A 19,021-nucleotide genomic window follows, 5' to 3' on the forward strand; every position below is an offset into this window, starting at 1 on the left:
GGGAATGACATTTGTAATGGTGTCCCAAAAAGCCACCCTTTCACCTCTCATGTTAGGTGCATAGATATTTAAGATTCCCAATTTCTGACCCTCATGCATGATCAAGATCCACTGCGCTCTAGCAGGGATGATAACACCATGCCCAATAACATGAGGTATAATAGATACTGCCACTGAAATACAAACACCCCCTCTAGTCCCAATTACCGAGGACTAGAAGGTGTGGCCAGAAAGCATCTTACCAGTTTTGCCTCACTGAGATCTATCCAATTTGTGTTCCTGCAACAAAAGCACATCCATAGACCCTCCTATAACAGCAGGGTAAAGCTGGTCCTTCAGAAGGTGCTTCCTACCACGGGTGGGAGCCCTCCAAGGCCCCGAACATTCCATGAGACAATTCTCATGGAAGAGAAGAGGGTTTGACCCCCGATCTAAGAAGACAATGGGCAACTTGAGGATGCCTCTCATAATGCTGGAGGACGGGAAAATCCACAGGGAAAAGTCCACTGACATGCCCTTGTCCGAGGCCCTGCACAATACCTGCATATGTACGAGAAACCTGTTCACCCTGTGGGGCATCAAGGGCAATGGCATCATGCTAAAAATCCTGCAATACATGATCCCCACTGTGCTGAACATCCTGCATATTGCCCCCTTGAAGTAGAGAGGACTCAACAAAATCATCCTGATATAAGATATCATCTCTCTGCAAAGATGCATCAGCTGACACATCCCTTTGACTAGAAACATCATCTATCTGTACATGATCCGAGGAGGCCTTTCCATCAATCGCACCAGAGGGGCGGGCGTGAGAGATAGCTCACCACACCTGGTGAACTGAAGGACGGGAAGGAACCAAGGGAGGTGGTGCCTAAGAAGCACGCTTACGAGGCCTCCTGCGAGACCTCGAGCCCGAGGACAATCTTGAGCAAAGTGACCCTGTTGGTGACAAACTCGGCAACTGATTGGGTTTACCTGCAATCTCCATACATTGTTTCAAAGGGACGTGGAAGCAAAACATAGTCCTCAAAGAGCTCAACGTCACGGGCAAGAACCATGACCCTGGGGACAGCATGTGCCGAGGTAGTGACCACCTGGGCAGAAGATGTCGGCAAGGCGTGAAGTGGGGGCACTTGAAGAACCAGCCCAAAGGCAGACCCGATGGCCTCTAACATAGGCCAATATGCGCGAGGAAGACCTGGGAATCTGAGAGTAATCGGGAAACGGTTCCGGTCTTCCTTAACAGGGTCAAAATAGCTGGAGTAGGGAAGAAAGAATATCTTCCTCGGGCCCAATGGCAAAGGGCTGGCCTTCAAAGCCTCTGAGGTTACCTCCTCAGAATCAATCCACTTGGCAAAAACCTCTTCCAAGCAACCTGACATCTCAAAAGTGTAGAGCGAGGTCGGAGGGCAGAGCCACCCTAGGACCCAATCCCAAGTGCTGGAGACGGGATGGCTGAGATCCTAAGATTCTGGCAATGAGGGTCGTTTTGGAGTCTTTCTCTATTTCGGCGTAGAGGACCATAAGCTCGGCTTGGGAAAAAACAATGGTTCACCCCGGCCGAGGGAGAATGATTAGCCATGGTGCTAATCGAAGAAAAAGGCCAACTTGAACCCGGATGAGGAGCAATCCGAACCAAGGGGAAGAGGTAGGCAAGGAGGCGGAGGAAAGGAAGGGAGGGTGGAAAAGGGAAAAGAAAAAAGGAAAGGGAAGCAAGGGGGAGATGGCTGGACACAAAGGCGAAGAAGTGCAGCACAACAGGGCTGCACAGAGGGAAGAGGCGGAGGAAGGAGGGGAGGCGAGGAGAGGAGGGGAGGCGAAACAGCGCAAACTAGAGGGCGAAGAAGGGCGAGCAGAGGCAGGGGCAAATGGCGATGGAGGAAGGATGGGGAGGCGGAGTGTGGATGGGGGCGAAGTAGGCACAGAGGCAGAGGGGCGCAACGATGGAGGAAGGAAGGGAGGCGGAGGAAGGAGGGGGCGAAGCAGCCACAGAGGCGGCGGAGGGGTGCAGGTCAGCAGGGGGTTCGAGGAGCTAGGCGGTCCTCTCATTGCTGTCGCTATCTTCAGAGAGATCACAGTTTACACTACCGAAATTACAGCTTTTATGTGGAGGGTAGGTAAGTATTGCCATATACATATGGGAAGAAATGAACACCAGGAAAATAATGTTCACTTAGCCATGGTTAAGGAGATATTATGATTACTTGAAAATTTTATCACCCATGATCACACTTTTTGGGAATTTGATGATTATGTCCAAAATTTGAGGTCCTTAAGTCTATATATTCCCCATAGGAAGATGATATATTCTAGAACTCTTAAGTACTCTGGTACAATACTTTGAGTAGCTATACTTTTTAACCTATATTCATTTGAGGCACTATTGGTTTTGGGAGCGTATAATTTTTAAGCATATTGTTGCCAAGATATGATGTTTAGATAGAATGTGTGCCTAGTTATGATCATGATGAGAATAGGAGTAGTAGCTGAACTCTAGTTGTGGGCCATTGCGTCAAAATTTTAGACCATTTAGGAGTTATAGAATCATTAGCTTTTTTGTACCACCTCCTAGAATAGCCACTCCTCATCAAGTTATGAACTGTATTTGTTGTGGCATATCGACCCACATAATATCTTAGAGCTATTCGATAGAGGAATGAGGAAGAAAGCACAAGAAGGGGATTGAGAAATCCTAGTGCATTAGATATCCTTTTGCATAAATAATGGAAGAGAATAATAATAATAAATTACTTCTTTTTTGTTTTCTTTTGACTCTCCTAGAGTTAAATGCTGATATCTTTTATAAAATCTTGGTTTATCAATTAGGATAAAGTGAATCAAGTTAGTAAAATAGAATTATGAATGGATGTAGACTTCTTCCATGGCTAAGAACAAGACCATATCCCATACTTAAGAAGTGATGACATAGCTTTTACACATCTAGCCTTGGATAGAGATATGGTACAGAGCTATCTAGAGTTCAAAGAATATTACTTTCGCTAGCCCTACTAGCATCTTTTTTAATGGTCACAATAGTGGTTACAAACCAAGAGGAAATTCATAGTGGAAATAAGTTTGGATCATTGATCCTTCTACATGTCGAACCTTAGCCTGTCAATGATAATGGATAAATTAGACTTGATAGAAGAATATAGAATTTCTAGTATTATCCCTTTATCCTTAGATGAATATATTATGAGACTTCATCATCTCTCTTTGTATTTACATTCGGGCTAAATTTGTGATAGTTGCATATTATCATTAACTCGGACTGCTTTGAATCCATGAGAAGGATTCCTGTTGATGTAATAAGAGATATAATGACCTTTCCCCCCCTTAACGAGTCCTAACTATGCAAAAATTAAATAAGATGTGTACAAAATTTGATGATCTCTTCTTGTGTCATTAGGAATCATGAATCGTGCCAACTACAATCAGGATAACCTCATAGATGATAATGAGCCACTTTATCATGATGTATAAAAAGCTCACATAGGATTTTTCAAAGGAGTGGGAAGGAAGCTTGGTGAATCCATGGAGTCCTGGATTGAATCTCTGAATGAGTACTTCCACGTGCGGGATATAATGAGTGAAATAAGCTAGCTTTGGCTCGACTAAAAGTCACTAGAGTAACCAGGGGTTAATAAAAAAATTATTGTGAGACCAATGGGCTAGATTAAAATGACATATCATGGGATGGTATGAGGGATTACCTTCGCGATCAATTTTCTCCACCTGGTTTCTGAGAAGATAAAATAAATGAGTTCTTAGAAGTAGACCAAAAAGGCAGGTCTATAGAAGAGTATCACCAAGCATTCGCTAATCTCCTTAGCTTTTCCCCTCATATGGATGAGATGACTTTACTTCATCAATTTGTTAGGAAGTTGAATCCTCCCTTGGATAAGTTGGTTAGCTTTGACCCTCAGATGGACGAGATGACTTTACTTCATCAATTTGTTAGAAGCTAAATCCTCCCTTGGGTAAGTTGGTTAAGAATGCTAAAGTTAATCTCCTTAGCTTTGCCCCTTAAATGGATGTGATGACTTTGCTTCATCAATTTGTTAGCAAGCTGAATCCTCCCTTGGATAAGTTGGTTAAGAACGCTAAGCCATCATCTATCTCTCAAGCCATTAAGATGGTAGAAGATTTCGCTAAGGCCTTTCCATGATGCTTAGAAGCCAACACCACCGTACCCATAAAAAAGGAACTTACCCCAAATATCTGCACTAAATCTTGCAAACCCTAAGAGGAGTCATGGGACAAATGGAAGTCAAGGACCAAGGTTCAATAGTCCCTGAGGTAGGGGAGTTATCAACCCTAGGTGTCTAGTCCAAGTGTTTCCTTTCTATTTGAAGAACAAATGAATACCATACGTCAAGCTAATACATGTTTTAAGTGCAAGAAATTGGGCCATAGAGCTTTTGAATGTCCAAATCTAGTAAATACTAGGATGCCTACTAAGAATATTCAGAGACCCCGCTTCCAAGCACCTACTCCTTCAGTTCAGAGTAACTAGGGACCCCCTTCTCAGAACTAGGAAAATTCTTGATGAGGAAGGTTCAATACCCAACTGACTGCATCCAAGGCCATAACAATTGTGAGGGGAAGAAGAAGAGAAAAAAGGACAAATTCATGCAGCCACCAAGGGCAAAATAGACATTTTCAGTGATTTAGGCGACAAATTATCAAGGTAAGGAATTTAGTGTCTAATAGACCCTAGAAGCACTCATTGTTTCATTTCACCTAGATTCATGTGTAAACTAGTCTTAGAACAATAACATGGGAAAGTGGAGTTAGCTAGTGAGAAACTTCTCACTACTCGCTAACAAGATAGGCGCAATTCAATTCTTATTAGGTGAGAAATTGACCGAGTGAAAATTCAAAGTTTTATCCTTGGGATTATATGATGGGATTTTGGGAATGGATTTGCTGTCGTGGAGAATCAACCTAATATTATTTGTCACAAGGGATCATCTCTTTTATCGACCTTTGTGGTAATAGGATAAAAGGGAATGGCGGGAATGGATGTCTAATACTATAGCTAGTTAAAGAAGCTAAACTACTCAAAGGACTTTGAAAGAACCAGGCAATCTATGTAGTAAAGCTTAAGCTAGTAGTAGGAAGGAACCAAACTCAAATGAGCCATAGTGGTTGAGTGAATAAATATATGTATTCCCAAAGGAGTTAACAGAGATGCCTCCAATTTGTGTAGTAGATCACAAAATAGAATTGTTTCATAGAGCCCAACCCGTAGCTAAGCAAGCCTACAAAATGATTGTTCCAAAAGCCATTAAACTCAAGGAGCAATTAAGACAATTAGCAAACCAATAATTTATTAAGCCCAATGTTTCAATGTGGGAAGCTCCTGTACTTTACTAGAAGAAGAAGGATGGAACCCTTAGATTATGCATAGATTATCGGGGTTTAAATTAACTCATTTTGTTAAGAATAAATATCTAATCCCTAGGATATATGAGCTTTTGGATCATCTGCATAGAGCTTAGGTATTCAAAAAAAATTGATTTAAGATCAAAATATTATATCAGATTAGAATCAAAGAGCAAGAGGTACCTAAGATAGCCTTCAACACCCGATATGGACATTATGAGTTCTATCGTAATGTTCTTTGGGTTAACCAATGCCCTAGCAACCTTTAATTGATTAATGCAAGACATCTTCAAAGAACACCTAGATGACTTTGTCCTCATATTTTGTAACAAAATCTTGCACGTACTAATTTCCTCCAACCACACACATTTGCATGCATGTTCATAGATCTACATATGAACGTACCCAGACTTGTGAATGCACGCTCAAAAGTCAAGCAGGGACCTGGCCACGCATACATTTCCATCTCACCTGGCCATGCATATTCTCAAGTGGGAACACACATCCTTAACTTCTAAATGCACGTTCACAACAAGTTAAATAGAGACTAAAAACTTAAAAAAATCCAATTGAATCCAAAATTTCCAGGGCCACCTCGTGACTTGTGAGACTGAGTAGGGTGTGCTCTAAGATGATCACCCTTTTAGGTACACAAGACCAAGAAGGATTTTCCAACTCAATCCCCCACTAGAAGAGAGTGCCTCAAATGACCATTAAGAGCACCATCTCTCAAGAGGAATCATTGCATGCTTCATAGAGTCCTAGGACCTCATAGGAGCTAAGCAACCCTAGTGATAAAGTATTCAAGCAATAGTGAAGATTATAGCTTGAGTGAGGCCTATTATTGGGAGCCTATCACTACAGAACCTTGTATGGACCAAGAAGTTGGAGTACTTGACTCCTCTATAACCACTCAGAGGAGTTTTGTAGATGTGATCAAAGACATTATCAATGGGAGGTCCAACTGACAAGTGGGAGCTAGAGAATCATCAAACTACCTATTCAGTAAGAGATCATCGATGACTAGAAAGACCAACCATGTTCCTGATATGGACCCAAACTAGTCTAGTTTAGGAGGAATAGGAAGTGCCAACCCTATAGGGGAAGGAGCTATCCTTCCTAGAATCACAACTGGTGTGGTCTTGTAGTGAAAGTGGCAGTTACATCAGCAGCTTTTGGCTCAGCTAGCTCTCAAAATATAAACCTTAGCATGTTTAAGACTCGTAGTGCATCTTTAGGCTTAGTAACATTAGACCTTAGTATAAGCAATATAGGGGTTCCGGGTTCATTTTTCCACTAGGGCCATAACAAACAACAACCATGCCACTAGGGCTGAAGAAAAAACCAAAGCTACTAATTATAATATAATAGGAACCTTACAACAAGGGGAGCAGAAGGCTCTAAGATAGATCCACCTCGAGGAGGAGCCCACATTCCATAATATGACCTAGCCTTACACGACTATCCTTTGGAGTACCCCAATTTGCCTTAAGGGAAAGTATGAAATCTTGGATGTGCCATGCCTTCATCGACCTACTAGTACTTGTACTATACCTCGTAGTAGCTATTACCTTAACCTCCACCACTAATTGCACTAATTAGAAGATATTTTGAGGATAGTAACACAAATAGAGAGGGGGGTAGAAAAACATGACTTTCAACAATTGTATTGTACCACTAGCTGCAATGGTGGCACCAAATCTTAGACAACAAAATATGATTAAACCAATGCAAATTGAAAATTTAATGCTAAAGTTCAATGGGACGAGATATCCCATTGCACACTTGGAATTGTTTGATCGAATGTGTATCATGTGTGGTCGACCTGATGACCTAGTAAGGGTGAGTGCCTTTGGCCTCACCATGGAAGAAAGGTGGGATAGTGGTTTCGATCATTGAAATCAAAAGACAAGGCTGATTTTGACACCTTGAAGACTGCACTCACAATTAAGTATTCCCGTCAAGGCACCCGATGGTATCTAGTTGACCAAATTTACCATATTAAGCATACCTCGAGAAAGAATCAATCAGAGACTACATCAATAGAGTGAGATACCTCCACTCTAGATGTGCTGACACACACTGACAAATTCTCTAATGAACATCTAACTAGAAGATTTCTAGAAGGAATCCTTGACTCAACCCTACACAATTCCTTGTACTCTGAAAAGTATAAAAAATTTGAGCCATGTTGTAGGAGTGCTATAGATTTTGACAATAACTTCATGGGAACTCATTTTAAGGAATCTGCTTAACCCCATCTAAAGCATCAATTGGCACAATGCCTTCAAAGGTTTGGTGACAAAGGGAAAGAACCACATCCAATAGTAGAAGACTTAGAGTGATAGCTTGCACTCATGTAGCAAATGATGGAGCAATGGAAATTTGGGTTAAGAAAAGATAACATAGGGTAACCATATCTATAACTTATACGTGAGTTCATCTGGTGTTCAATATTTCTTGCTAACCATCCAAGCATGAAATTCCCCCACCTAAGGCCTAGACAAAGAGGAATCTGGTGTGCATACTATATGAGGGGAGGAAACCAGGATACTACCAAGTACTATAAGAATCAACCTTAAGAGGAAGAAACCACTAGTCACACCAGCTCCACGTGTTTATCACCTACTCCACGAGCAAAGCCCATGCTTGCTAATGCACCTCACCAAAGCTACTATGTGCATTAGCAAGCCCATGCTTGCTAATGCACCTCACTGAAGGTACTACGTGCCTCAAAGATGAGTACTAAGGGTTTCAGAGTTACCTCTATTGCAACTAATGTTGCCATAGTAACCCCCCATTCCCTAAGTAACTTCCATAAACCATTTAACCCTAGAGGCTCAGAGTCCACAAAGTCAAATCCTCAGTCATCATTACGTTCAAGTTGGTGACACTATCTATTCTGTCTATATGGCTGCATAGTACAATCCAATAAAGGGAGAGTCATCAATGCCCTGGAATCCCACATGCTGCTATAGTGCTATCATTGCAAGGGACCTCATTGGGTGGCAGAGTGTCCTATTAAGGAGGCTATGGCACAACCACACCAACCAACCCATAGCCAGTAGTAGTACCACTTTACACTAGTTATGGCATTGACCACATTTGCAAGGATTACCCATTGAGAGAATCCCCAGGTCTAGCTCAAGAGCGTAAGCTGACTACAAGCATTGACTCACTAAGTGAAGATAGACTATTACAAACAATACCTCTCAATATTGTGACCACATGTACAAGGATTACCCATTGAGAGCATCCCCAGGTCTAGCCCAAGATTATATGCTAACGAGCATTAACTTGCTAATAAGTGTCAGAGATAAGCTATTACAAACAATACCTCTCAATCTTGTGTTGAGAATGTAAAATAGGAGGAGAGCCGCCGCTCACAAAGCTTAACAAGACTCAGCTTCCTATTCTTAAAAGGGCATAAAAACTAGCCAGGAGTTTGCCTCGCTACTAGAGCAGGAAACTCCGAGAATTGGATGCACATCCTTGCAAACCAATGAACATCCTCCTAACTAAAACATGCATGAGATATGATATAATGGATGGCAAGGAAATCGCTTCAGTCTATATGTTATGCTACAACAATAACCATTCACAAAAATAAAGATGATAAAATAAACGAGGTTACAATGAAACAAGAGGCCCATCAAGAAGTGAAGGCTAGGTAAGACAAGTTATGTAACCACCACATCTCCATTAACATAATGGAACAAGTCATTGACCTAGAAGATGAAGATTGGGAGGTGAACCTTGCTAGACTCTCACTGGGCATGACCATAGAAACTAGTCTAGAACAAGTGCTAGCACTTGTGGACATGAGAGCCAGCCATAACCTAATGTCTTATAAGACTTAGTGTGTGCTACAACAACCATCATTGACCCCCACAAAAGCACAAGTGGAAGGAGTGAACTCATTACAAACCACATGCATAGGAGCTTTCACTTACATGTTTCACATTGGGAATAACCTCTTTTGGAAGGGACATTTTATGTCATGCCTACAAGTACCATGCACATGAAGAAGTACTTCTTGGGTGAGGATAGATGGGGATGCCAAATTGACTGAGACTCAAGAACCATGCTAGCCTTGGGATAGTAATCGTCTTGATGATAGAAGAAGAGCCTATGTCTTATAAAGCATCTTAACACCAAATACCCATTCTCCAAATAAAGAAGTGCTTAAGTTGATCGAGCCACCAAAGAAATGTCAATCCCAGTAAAGTGTTAAATTTGCAGCAATGTGATGAGCTATGGTGGATCAAATGCTAGAATCAACATCATTAGTGATGAGCTATGGTGGATCAAATGCTAGAATCATTAGAAAAGAGATTAGACAACAATTAAGTGAGCAATTAACTGATAGCTTAATGTAGGCATGGATAATAAAAACCAGTAAATTCTCATTAGGCCAATGCCTCAATTTATAGAGTTTACATCCAAGCATCTAATCCCACTGATTTCTCCTTGTTTCACTCCACCTCTTTTGCTTGATTCTCTCCACCTCTTCCTAGAATATCTCCACACCTCCTAAATCTCCTCATGCTACCCTTTATTCTCTCCCAGTAGATACTTCTCACCTTTTCACAGCTTCTCTCACATTTATTCTCTTTTACAGCCTCTTGCTAAGGGCTTGTTCCCGCACACACCCTATTCACTTGTATATTTCAACATAAAGAAGTGCTCAAGGTAATTGAGCCACCAAAGAACCCCTACTCTGATTGTGCCACTCAAAAAGAGGTTGATTCTTTACTTTCCCATAGAGGTAAGTAACCATAATTTCTGCCAAAAGCCTCACCAAAGCTAGCGTTGTTGTGTACCCCCTCCAACACAACTGGCCTCCTCCAAGGACTAACCCAATTAACACCCCTACTAATAACATTCCTAGCTTTGTATAATCAAAACCATAGGTGCCCAAGCCTACGAGCCCCACCAACAACCCTGAAGTTCCTATAATGAAGGTGATAAATGGTGTGGGTGCCAAAAGAAATACTATGAGCATAAGGATATTATGAGGGTCAAAGGCAAATCTGGATACCCAAGTGAAAGGGATAGCATAACGAATGATAGCCACACCACAAGGTGGACAACATAAACAAATGATAGCCACACCACAAGGTGGACAGTCCAAGCCTACGAGCCCTACCAACAACCCTGAAGTTCCTATAATGAAGGTGATAAATGGTGTGGGTGCCAAAAGAAATACTATGAGCATAAGGATATTATGAGGGTCAAAGGCAAATCTGGATACCCAAGTGAAAGGGATAGCATAACCAATGATAGCCACACCACAAGGTGGACAACATAAACAAATGATAGCCACACCATAAGGTGGACAGCATAAACAAATGATAGCCACACCACAAGGTGGACAGCATAAACAAATGATAGCCACACCACAAGGTGGACCACAATGCAAGGCAGCAAAAGCCTACCCTAAACTAAAGACATGGTTTGTCATGAAGGAGTTGTAAGAAGCCCAAGGATACTATACAAGTTAAAAACAACTTTGGCACCTGAAGCAACATAGTCAAAACCATCCCATCAAAGAAGGCAACCCAAATGGAGGAGTGGTACTTAAAGATGGTGGGTGCTAATGTCCTTCTAGTGGTCCAAGGGTATTTTAAAGGTAAAAAGAGCATTTGGGTACCTAAAGTCATACCATCATTACCCCTAACTTCTTCAGCCACACTAAGGAAAGTACCAAGGTGAATTGGCAATGGTAACCAAAAGCTACCAATGCTATTGGCACCTCATGCTTAACCTTAGCAAAGGGTAAATAAAAGATTAAAGAATTCATGGAATCCTACTGCCAGGCTAAAATCTAGGAACCATTAATTCCCCTACCAGTGGGGTCACTATTGAACCTAGCTAGATGGGCCAAACACAAGTACCTCACCCTTGTCAGATAAAAGGTACCCATCCTAAAACCAATAAAAAATGTCAAAGAAAGCAATAAAAAAAGTCAAGGAAAGCAGTGAAGAAGATGGAGCAAGGAGGAAAGCAGAAATGGAGCAAGGAGGAAAGCAAAAAGAAGATGGAGCAAGGAGAAAAGCAGAAATGGAAGGAAGCAGGAGTGCTAGAGAACTATGAAGGAGAATCCCAATGCTAATCACATAAGTCGTTCTCTAATCTTTAACTTTCTAGGTACATCTCAAGATGGTGGTTGAAATCTTGGTCCATGGTATGGTCCATTGCCATGATCACTAATGATTAGAACATCACTAATAAAACACACTTCCATAAGCCTAGCCCAACATTGCACCTGCATATTCACATTAAGTGACTTTTTGCATGCAAATCTCAAAAACATTGTTGTTTGCTCAAGATGCACATGCAAGTTCCAAGATGTGCATGCATGTTCCAAGATGCACGCATATTCATTCTACGCATGCATGTTCATACACATGTTTTATGTATGCATTAAAATTCATACTCTGCATGCACATTCCATCTATCCATGCACATTCATACTCCACACACACCTTCCATGATTTGCATGCACATTCCAAGATGCGTATGCATGCTCATTTTGTGCATGCATGTGTCAAGATGCACATGCACGTTCATTTTGTGCATGCACATTTCAATCTACACATGTATGTTCCATCTGCACACGTGCGTTCATACTTTGTTGTACGTTCCATTTGCGCATGCACATTTATACTCTGCATGTACGTTCCATGCCCCACATGTATGTTCTAAGTTTTACACATACGTTTAGTGTTATAAACATACGCACGTTGCTCTACATATGCATGTTTACAAGAATAGTTTGCAAACATATGTACCAATCTACGTACATATGTTCCCAAGCAAAAGCTATATAAGCTTGGGGGCCCTCCTCTCATTTTGCACTATTCACTCTCCAACTAGCTAGACTCTTATCATTTTTATCTAGAAATCTCCCACACCTTCATAGTCCCCTTTATCGGCACTTTGTTCCTTCCTCTCACAACCACTTCCATCATGGCAGTAGTAGTAGTACTAGTTAGTAGGTACATTGAAAACCTTTTCTGACACTGTGTTGCCTATATTCACCAAGAAGAGGAAGGCCATAAAAGTCCATAAGATTCTAGGATATCAGGTGGCAACCCATTGACTTCTTCCCAGTAGGGGGTGGAGCTGCTTTTGAGAAGTCGAAGACCATCTAGAGCAAGATCTATTTAGAGAAGAAGGTGGAGCACAAGCTCACCTATCACACACAAGAATGCTACTAGGTGCAAAGAGGCCAGAGGTCATAAAGTACATGGATAGCCTAGGTCTCGGTAGGCTGGCTATCTTTCCCACTTATGAAAAGATGCTGGGAGTAAGAGAACTTGAGCTCTTGCAAGCACACACACTCACACAAACCCTAGAAGAGAACACATAAGATGAGAGGCTAAAAATTTGCTCTTCTTCTTCACAACAAAAGGGTTCTACCAAAAGATAAGGGAAATATAACATAAGTATAGCCCCAAATCACCAAGTAGCTTGCACAACCAAGCTACCATTGTAGCACCCCTATACTCTTCCTTCGTACTCAACAAGGTAACTGTTGGCTACTTTTTGTTGCTCCATGTCATAGCACTACTCCCAAAGGAAAACATAAATCCACTAGTAGATCTCCTATCTATGATACTACCAGCCCAATCTACTTTTTGTTGCTCCATGTCATAGCACTACTCCCAAAGGAAAACATAAATCCACTAGTAGATCTCCTATCTATGATACTACCAGCCCAATCTGCATCGGTGTATCCAAACACCTACAACTCTACACCAGCCTCATAAAAGAGACCATAGTCTATTCTAGACTTCAGAGAGTGCAATGTGCACCTCACACCATCCAAATGTGGCTTCTGAGGAACCTGTAAAATTGACTTTGCAATCCAACTGTATAGTTCAAATCTAGCCTGGTGATCGTCATATAGATCAAGCTACCCACTATATTCCTATACATAGTGGGGTTCTCCAAAATCTCACCCACAACTACACCAACTTGCCATTTGAAACTAATGGCATAGAAATTGGCTTACAACCAGCCATATCGTATTTATGCAACATGTCCAATGCATACTATCTCTGTGAGACAATCATATGCCCTTGGCCATCCTAATAACCTCAATGCCAAAGAAGAAGTATCTCAGCTCACCCAAATACTTCATGTAAAATTTTTGCTTGAGAATACATTTCACACTCTCAACTTCCTCTCCCCTGTCACCCCCAACAATCAAGTTATCCACATAGATTGTGATGACCACAAGACCCTTATCACTCTTTTGCACATAGAGTGAATGATCAGCATCATCTGCCACATGAAAGCCAATGGTGATGAGATATTATGCTATCTTATCATGACATGCTCTTGGTGTCTGTTTCAAGTCATATAAAGCTTTACGCAACTTGCATACAAAATCAGGGTGACCCACATCTTCATAACCAAGTGGTTGATCAATATACACTTCTTCTTGCAATTCATGCAAGAACGCATTCTTAACATCCATTTTAAAACACATCCTTTTAATGTAGCCATCTCAATAAAAGCTCTCATAGTTGCCATCTTGGCAACGGGGCTGAATGTCTCCTCTCATAATAATTAATACCATAAGTTTGAGCATAACCTTTGGCAACCAATCTTGCTTTATACCTTCCATTTGAGTTGTCCTTTATTTTGTACAATAGGCTTCTTGTCCTTAGGCAATGGCGCCAAGTCTCGAGTCTCATTTGCTTCCAATGCAACCATTTCTTCATCCATGGCTTTCTCTCACTTGCATCCAATAGCCTTCTTGTCCTTAGGCAATGGCGCTAAGTCCCGAGTCTCATTTTCTTCCAATGTAGCCATTTCTTCATCCATAGCTTTCTCCCAATCTACATTCCCAATAGCTTCTTTAAGACATGTGGGTTCAACATCTTGCACAACTTTAGCCATATATGCATAATGATGAGCGACATAACCATCATATGTCAACTTGTCAACAGGTTTTCTAAATCTCCCTGACCTGCATTGTCCATGATCACTACTTGGCATTTTTGCAGCTTGCCTTTCTTACACCAGTAAGTGTTCTAATAGCTGGAATCCCAAGCTCAGCATCAAGGCTCTGCTCTCCAAGCCACTAGACTCTCCATTAACATAAGAATTCCCTGTAGAAATATCAGGCATATACCAAGAGGCTCACCAACCTTCTCTTTGTCTTTCTCTAATGTACTAACTATATTTTTAGGATTGGTATTTTGACGTAGCCTGCCACTCCATGGTCTATCCAACAGACTCTCCTAGTCCAATCAATGACTGTGATTGTTGACTTGCATTGTGTAATCACATTTCTAGTCACATCAACCCCAACATCTTTTTTAGCAGCATACTAGCAACTCATTTAATCAAACACATCTCTACTTACCCAGTAGGGCTATATCATCTATATCCTTTTTGCTCAAGGGAATATCCAATAAACACATATTTTTCTACCTTTGGATCCAGCTTCGTACGTAACTCATCCGGCACATGCACATAGGCAATACATCCAAAAACTTTCAAGTGAGACAAATTAGGTTTTGTGCCACCACACTGAATTTCTCCTCTGGTGTTATATCATGTATGGCTGCAATAGGGGTCCTGTTCATGATATAAATTGATGTAGAAATAGCTTCAGCCCAATAGCTATGTGGCATATTCTTCTCAATCATCAATGCTCGTGCTATCTCTGCAATGTGCCTGTTTTTTCGCTCAGTAACTCCATTTTGTTGTGGAGTGTATCTACATGTAAACTGTCTTTGAATACCATTCTTCCGCAAAAAAATCAAAGAAATCATTAGAGAAGTACTCTCCCCCTCTATTTGACCTTAGGCACTTCACATGCTTTCTTGTTTGCTTTTCAGCCCCATCACTCTGAAATTTTAAAAATGAGTAAAAAATTCACTCTTCTCCTTTCATAAAATACACCCACACTTTTCTCGTGTGATGTTACATAATACCTGTAGCCACCCATAGATGTAGTTTTTCCAGGACCCCATACATCTAAATGCTTACAAAAGAGATCGTGGTAGATATAGAAGGCCACAAGCTAGAGTTTCCCCTATCATATAAACTCATGGGGGAATAACCTGTTTGGTAGCAACCTTACTTTCTCCAGCCTAAATATTGGGAAAAGAATATTTCTAAGCTCCCAGGTACCTCCGTATCAGTCTTATCTATTTCCCCATTGAACAAAGATGGGCCTAGGCCCTCATCGACAAAGAGCTAGAGAGAAGAACCCAAAGTTCTAATAATTCAAATCTGGGCTTGGGACCTCTTCGATAAAGAGCTACAAAGCTCCAGTACAACTTCCCTTGGAGACCTCCGCCTCGACCACCCCTCCTTCTCGATGAGGCTTGGATGCTTTGCACCATCCAAGAGGTGCATGACTTTACCATTGTCATCAACATTTATTCGCTTCTTCCATGGAGTTTCCAGATTTGCACCCTAGGTCTCTAGGGCATAGCCTTCAACATCAACAAAGGCCCCACTTAGCTACTACAAGTGAGTCTAATAGAATTAAGGTTGGCTTAGTTTCTCACCTTCAAAGATACGTTCGAGATCGCCTTTGGACATCCTACAAAGCTTTCCAACACACCATCTAGTATATGAAGTCCTAGTTTGACTTTTACTTCAGTGACTTCTACCACTAACTCCCATTGAGCTTACTGCTGATTTTGAGGACGAAACTATGATTAGGGAGGAGGCTATGTTAACCACATTGGCTAACATTACTCTGAATGCATGTAGTAACATTTTTGAGCCATACTTTTTGTACCATGTAAAGCACTTCATGTAAATGATTATGGAAAATCTTTGAGCTTAACGACTTGTGTAACATTAGAAGATAGTCAAAATGGAGCTTATGGCTTGTGTAATATTGGTAGTATATACCTAGACTAGGAAATCAGCCTAGATTAGATTTTGGGCCTCGGGACATTACAGCTAGGCATTGTAAATATGAGTCTTTATATAAGATATTTGACTAATGAGAAAATACATAATCCCATTCTCATAGCTGAGTTTGAGTCTCTTGCTCTTGTGATTGATGCTTGCTTGTATGCTCTCTTTTCTTTGTTGTATACTTTCTTGAGGATTGTGTAGGTGAGTGATAGTGTGTTGATGCTAGTTCTCTCTTCTCTCTCTCTTTGTCTCCACGTCCCCCCCACGCTTTCACTCACCAAGGCATTGAGGTAGAGTTTGAGCTTTCCATAGAGCTCTTTCTCTCTCCTTACTCCCCACCCATTTGTAAAAGCTTCCTTGTAGTGACAATGGGGAAGGTAAGGTTGAGGAACCTAGGTCTCCATAAGAGAGGGTTGCTCTACTAAGAGTGGCTAGAGGTGTAGGCCCCTAAGACCCTTGCATTTCCTCCTCTTCTCTCTATTGTTCAAGGCTTAAAGTGTGAAAAAATTACCATATGAAAAATATTAGACATACAACCAGGATAAGATGAGGATAAGAAGAAGAAAAGAGGTTAGAATTTAAATAGTTAATAAGTAATCTAGAGAGCGAAGGTAGAGAAGATAGAGAAAATTCTTCCTATGCTCCGAAAACATAGAAGCATCAAGAAGGGTTTGGATAGAATAGAGTTGACTTATTGAATATGTACAAAATCAGATTTAACTCTATGACCATGATTCTTATGATGTCACTTAACCTTAAATTGATCGAGAATTCTAGTGAGATAAGATTATCTATGATTGGGTACTAAGTAGTTAAGATTGAGCATCTACAATTGTGTACCAAGTAATTGATCCACGAACCAAAGAGAAGATTGTATAAATTACAGTGATAATTGATGAGATTTATGTTGCTTAGTCTGAGAAAGCCTTAAGATTTATTAAAGCTCATAGACCTTAGAAATAAACAAGAGGACTAAGATGAATATGAGATTCCCAAACTAAGGTCTCAAGAAAATCAAGCCAGATGAATGTGTACTTAATGAGAATCCAAGAATAGATCCTATGAAAGGTCCCAATGCAAGAAGGGATTACCATGCTACAAAATGAATTGTGTGAATGTGTTGTTCTCATATGCATCATTGTTTTCATGTATTGAGTTTTGAAATGGCTATACTTTTGGATTGACTAGTGGTAGGAGAGGTGAGCCTCGCATTGGTGAATGTTGGAGCCTATGGAGGTACCACCCGAGCTATTGTTCCATGTGAATTACACCCAAGAGGTGACTCATGTGATGATGGTCAATTGGGATCTTGATCCTTCACACTGGAGTGTGTCTAGGGGAGGAACCAAGTAAATAGTCTTTGTAGAAAAGGCAAGGAGTGTCATGTGGAGTCTATCCTCCATGGTGTTTTGGTAGCAAGTTTATTTGGCCATATGCGAGGGAGCATTACAATCGAGGACAACCCTTCACTTCTGTAGAGATGACAGGCTCCTAGGTACCAGTGAACCAGGTCATGCGACAAGGAAGATTTGATCATTGTGGGCCGTTGGTGGTAAAGATAGGGATCATATCCTTAGCAAGATGATGGTGGAACTAAGGGTTGATGAGATGAGACCATGGTGGGCCATGTTCTTAGGAGATGACAAGCTCCTAGGTACTAGTGAACCTAGGTCATGCGACAAGGAAGATTTGATCATTGTGGGCCGTTGATGGCTAAGGATTAGATCCATGGCAGGATGAGATGGTGGAACTGAGGGTTGATGAGATGAGACCATGGCGGGCCATGGTATCATAAATGGTAGGCTTCTAGGTATCAATGAACCTAGGTCATGCGAAAAGGAATATTTGATCATTGTGGGCCGTTGAGAATTAAATCCATGGTAAGATGATGGTGGAACTAAGGGTTGATGAGATGAGACCATGGCGGGATGATAGTAGAACTGAGGGCTGATGAGATCAGACCGTGTTGTGCCAATGTTAGGAACTGAGGGGTCAAAATAAGAGAAAGATTGCTATTTTGTTGAATAATTGAAAATTGGATATAGTATTTTAAATTTATGCAAACATTTTGAGACCCCTACCCTCTCTGCACATCCATTTATGGGGCGCTAGTAGAATAGCAACCTCTTGCGTAGGGTAGAGCTTCCCACTCGGGGCCTTGCCCAACACGAATGTCCGCACAAGAGACTAATCTGACGGTTCTTCTGGAACCAAGACTGAAAAAACTTCCCTCGCCCAAAAAGCACGGCGGGCGATTCCGACAGGAAAAACTTCTAACGAAAAATTTATTTAACGGGTCAAGGCCTTAACTGTCCATCCTATCCTGACCAAACCCGTAGTTAGGTCACATGGCCAGAACAAGGAAGAGACTTGCACTTGGTTCATAGAGATCACCGCTTTTTTCCCTAAAGCGAGGCACAGCCGTTGATTCTTTCCCATAGAACAAGAATCTCCCTGGGACTTACTCTAACTATCGTAACTTGACATAAATGAAATTTATTGTAGGAATCCACCAATCCAGCCTAACCGGCCCACCCAACCACTGTACTGGTGGGATCCCTTTTTATAAAAATTTGGTTATATTTTGTCTCGGGTACCAGGGAAAAGAGTTCCCTTGTTTTACAATCAAAATGTCATCCGGACTCTCCATTTGAAGACTAGCTAGTCAACCAATGAGATCCAATTTCAAGTTTCTAGTTCACTTAGACAATATCTTCCTCGACATATGCATGGG

General features: G+C 41.3%; 1 protein-coding gene across 1 annotated transcript in view; it reads left to right on the plus strand.

Annotated features, from left to right (window-relative positions):
* Window positions 1-1,723: 1,723 nt before the first annotated feature.
* LOC147626208 (UV-B-induced protein At3g17800, chloroplastic-like) overlaps window positions 1,724-19,021 on the plus strand; it is a 51,381-nt gene continuing 34,083 nt past the window's right edge. The window contains exon 1 of the mRNA XM_086816236.1: window positions 1,724-2,113. Coding sequence (XP_086672362.1) covers window positions 1,724-2,113 — 390 coding nt within the window. The remainder of the gene's footprint in view (window positions 2,114-19,021) is intronic.

The sequence above is a fragment of the Cibotium barometz genome, chromosome 22 (genome assembly GCF_041138505.1).
Source record: "Cibotium barometz isolate CiBa-2024 chromosome 22, ASM4113850v1, whole genome shotgun sequence".
NCBI lineage: Eukaryota > Viridiplantae > Streptophyta > Polypodiopsida > Cyatheales > Cibotiaceae > Cibotium > Cibotium barometz.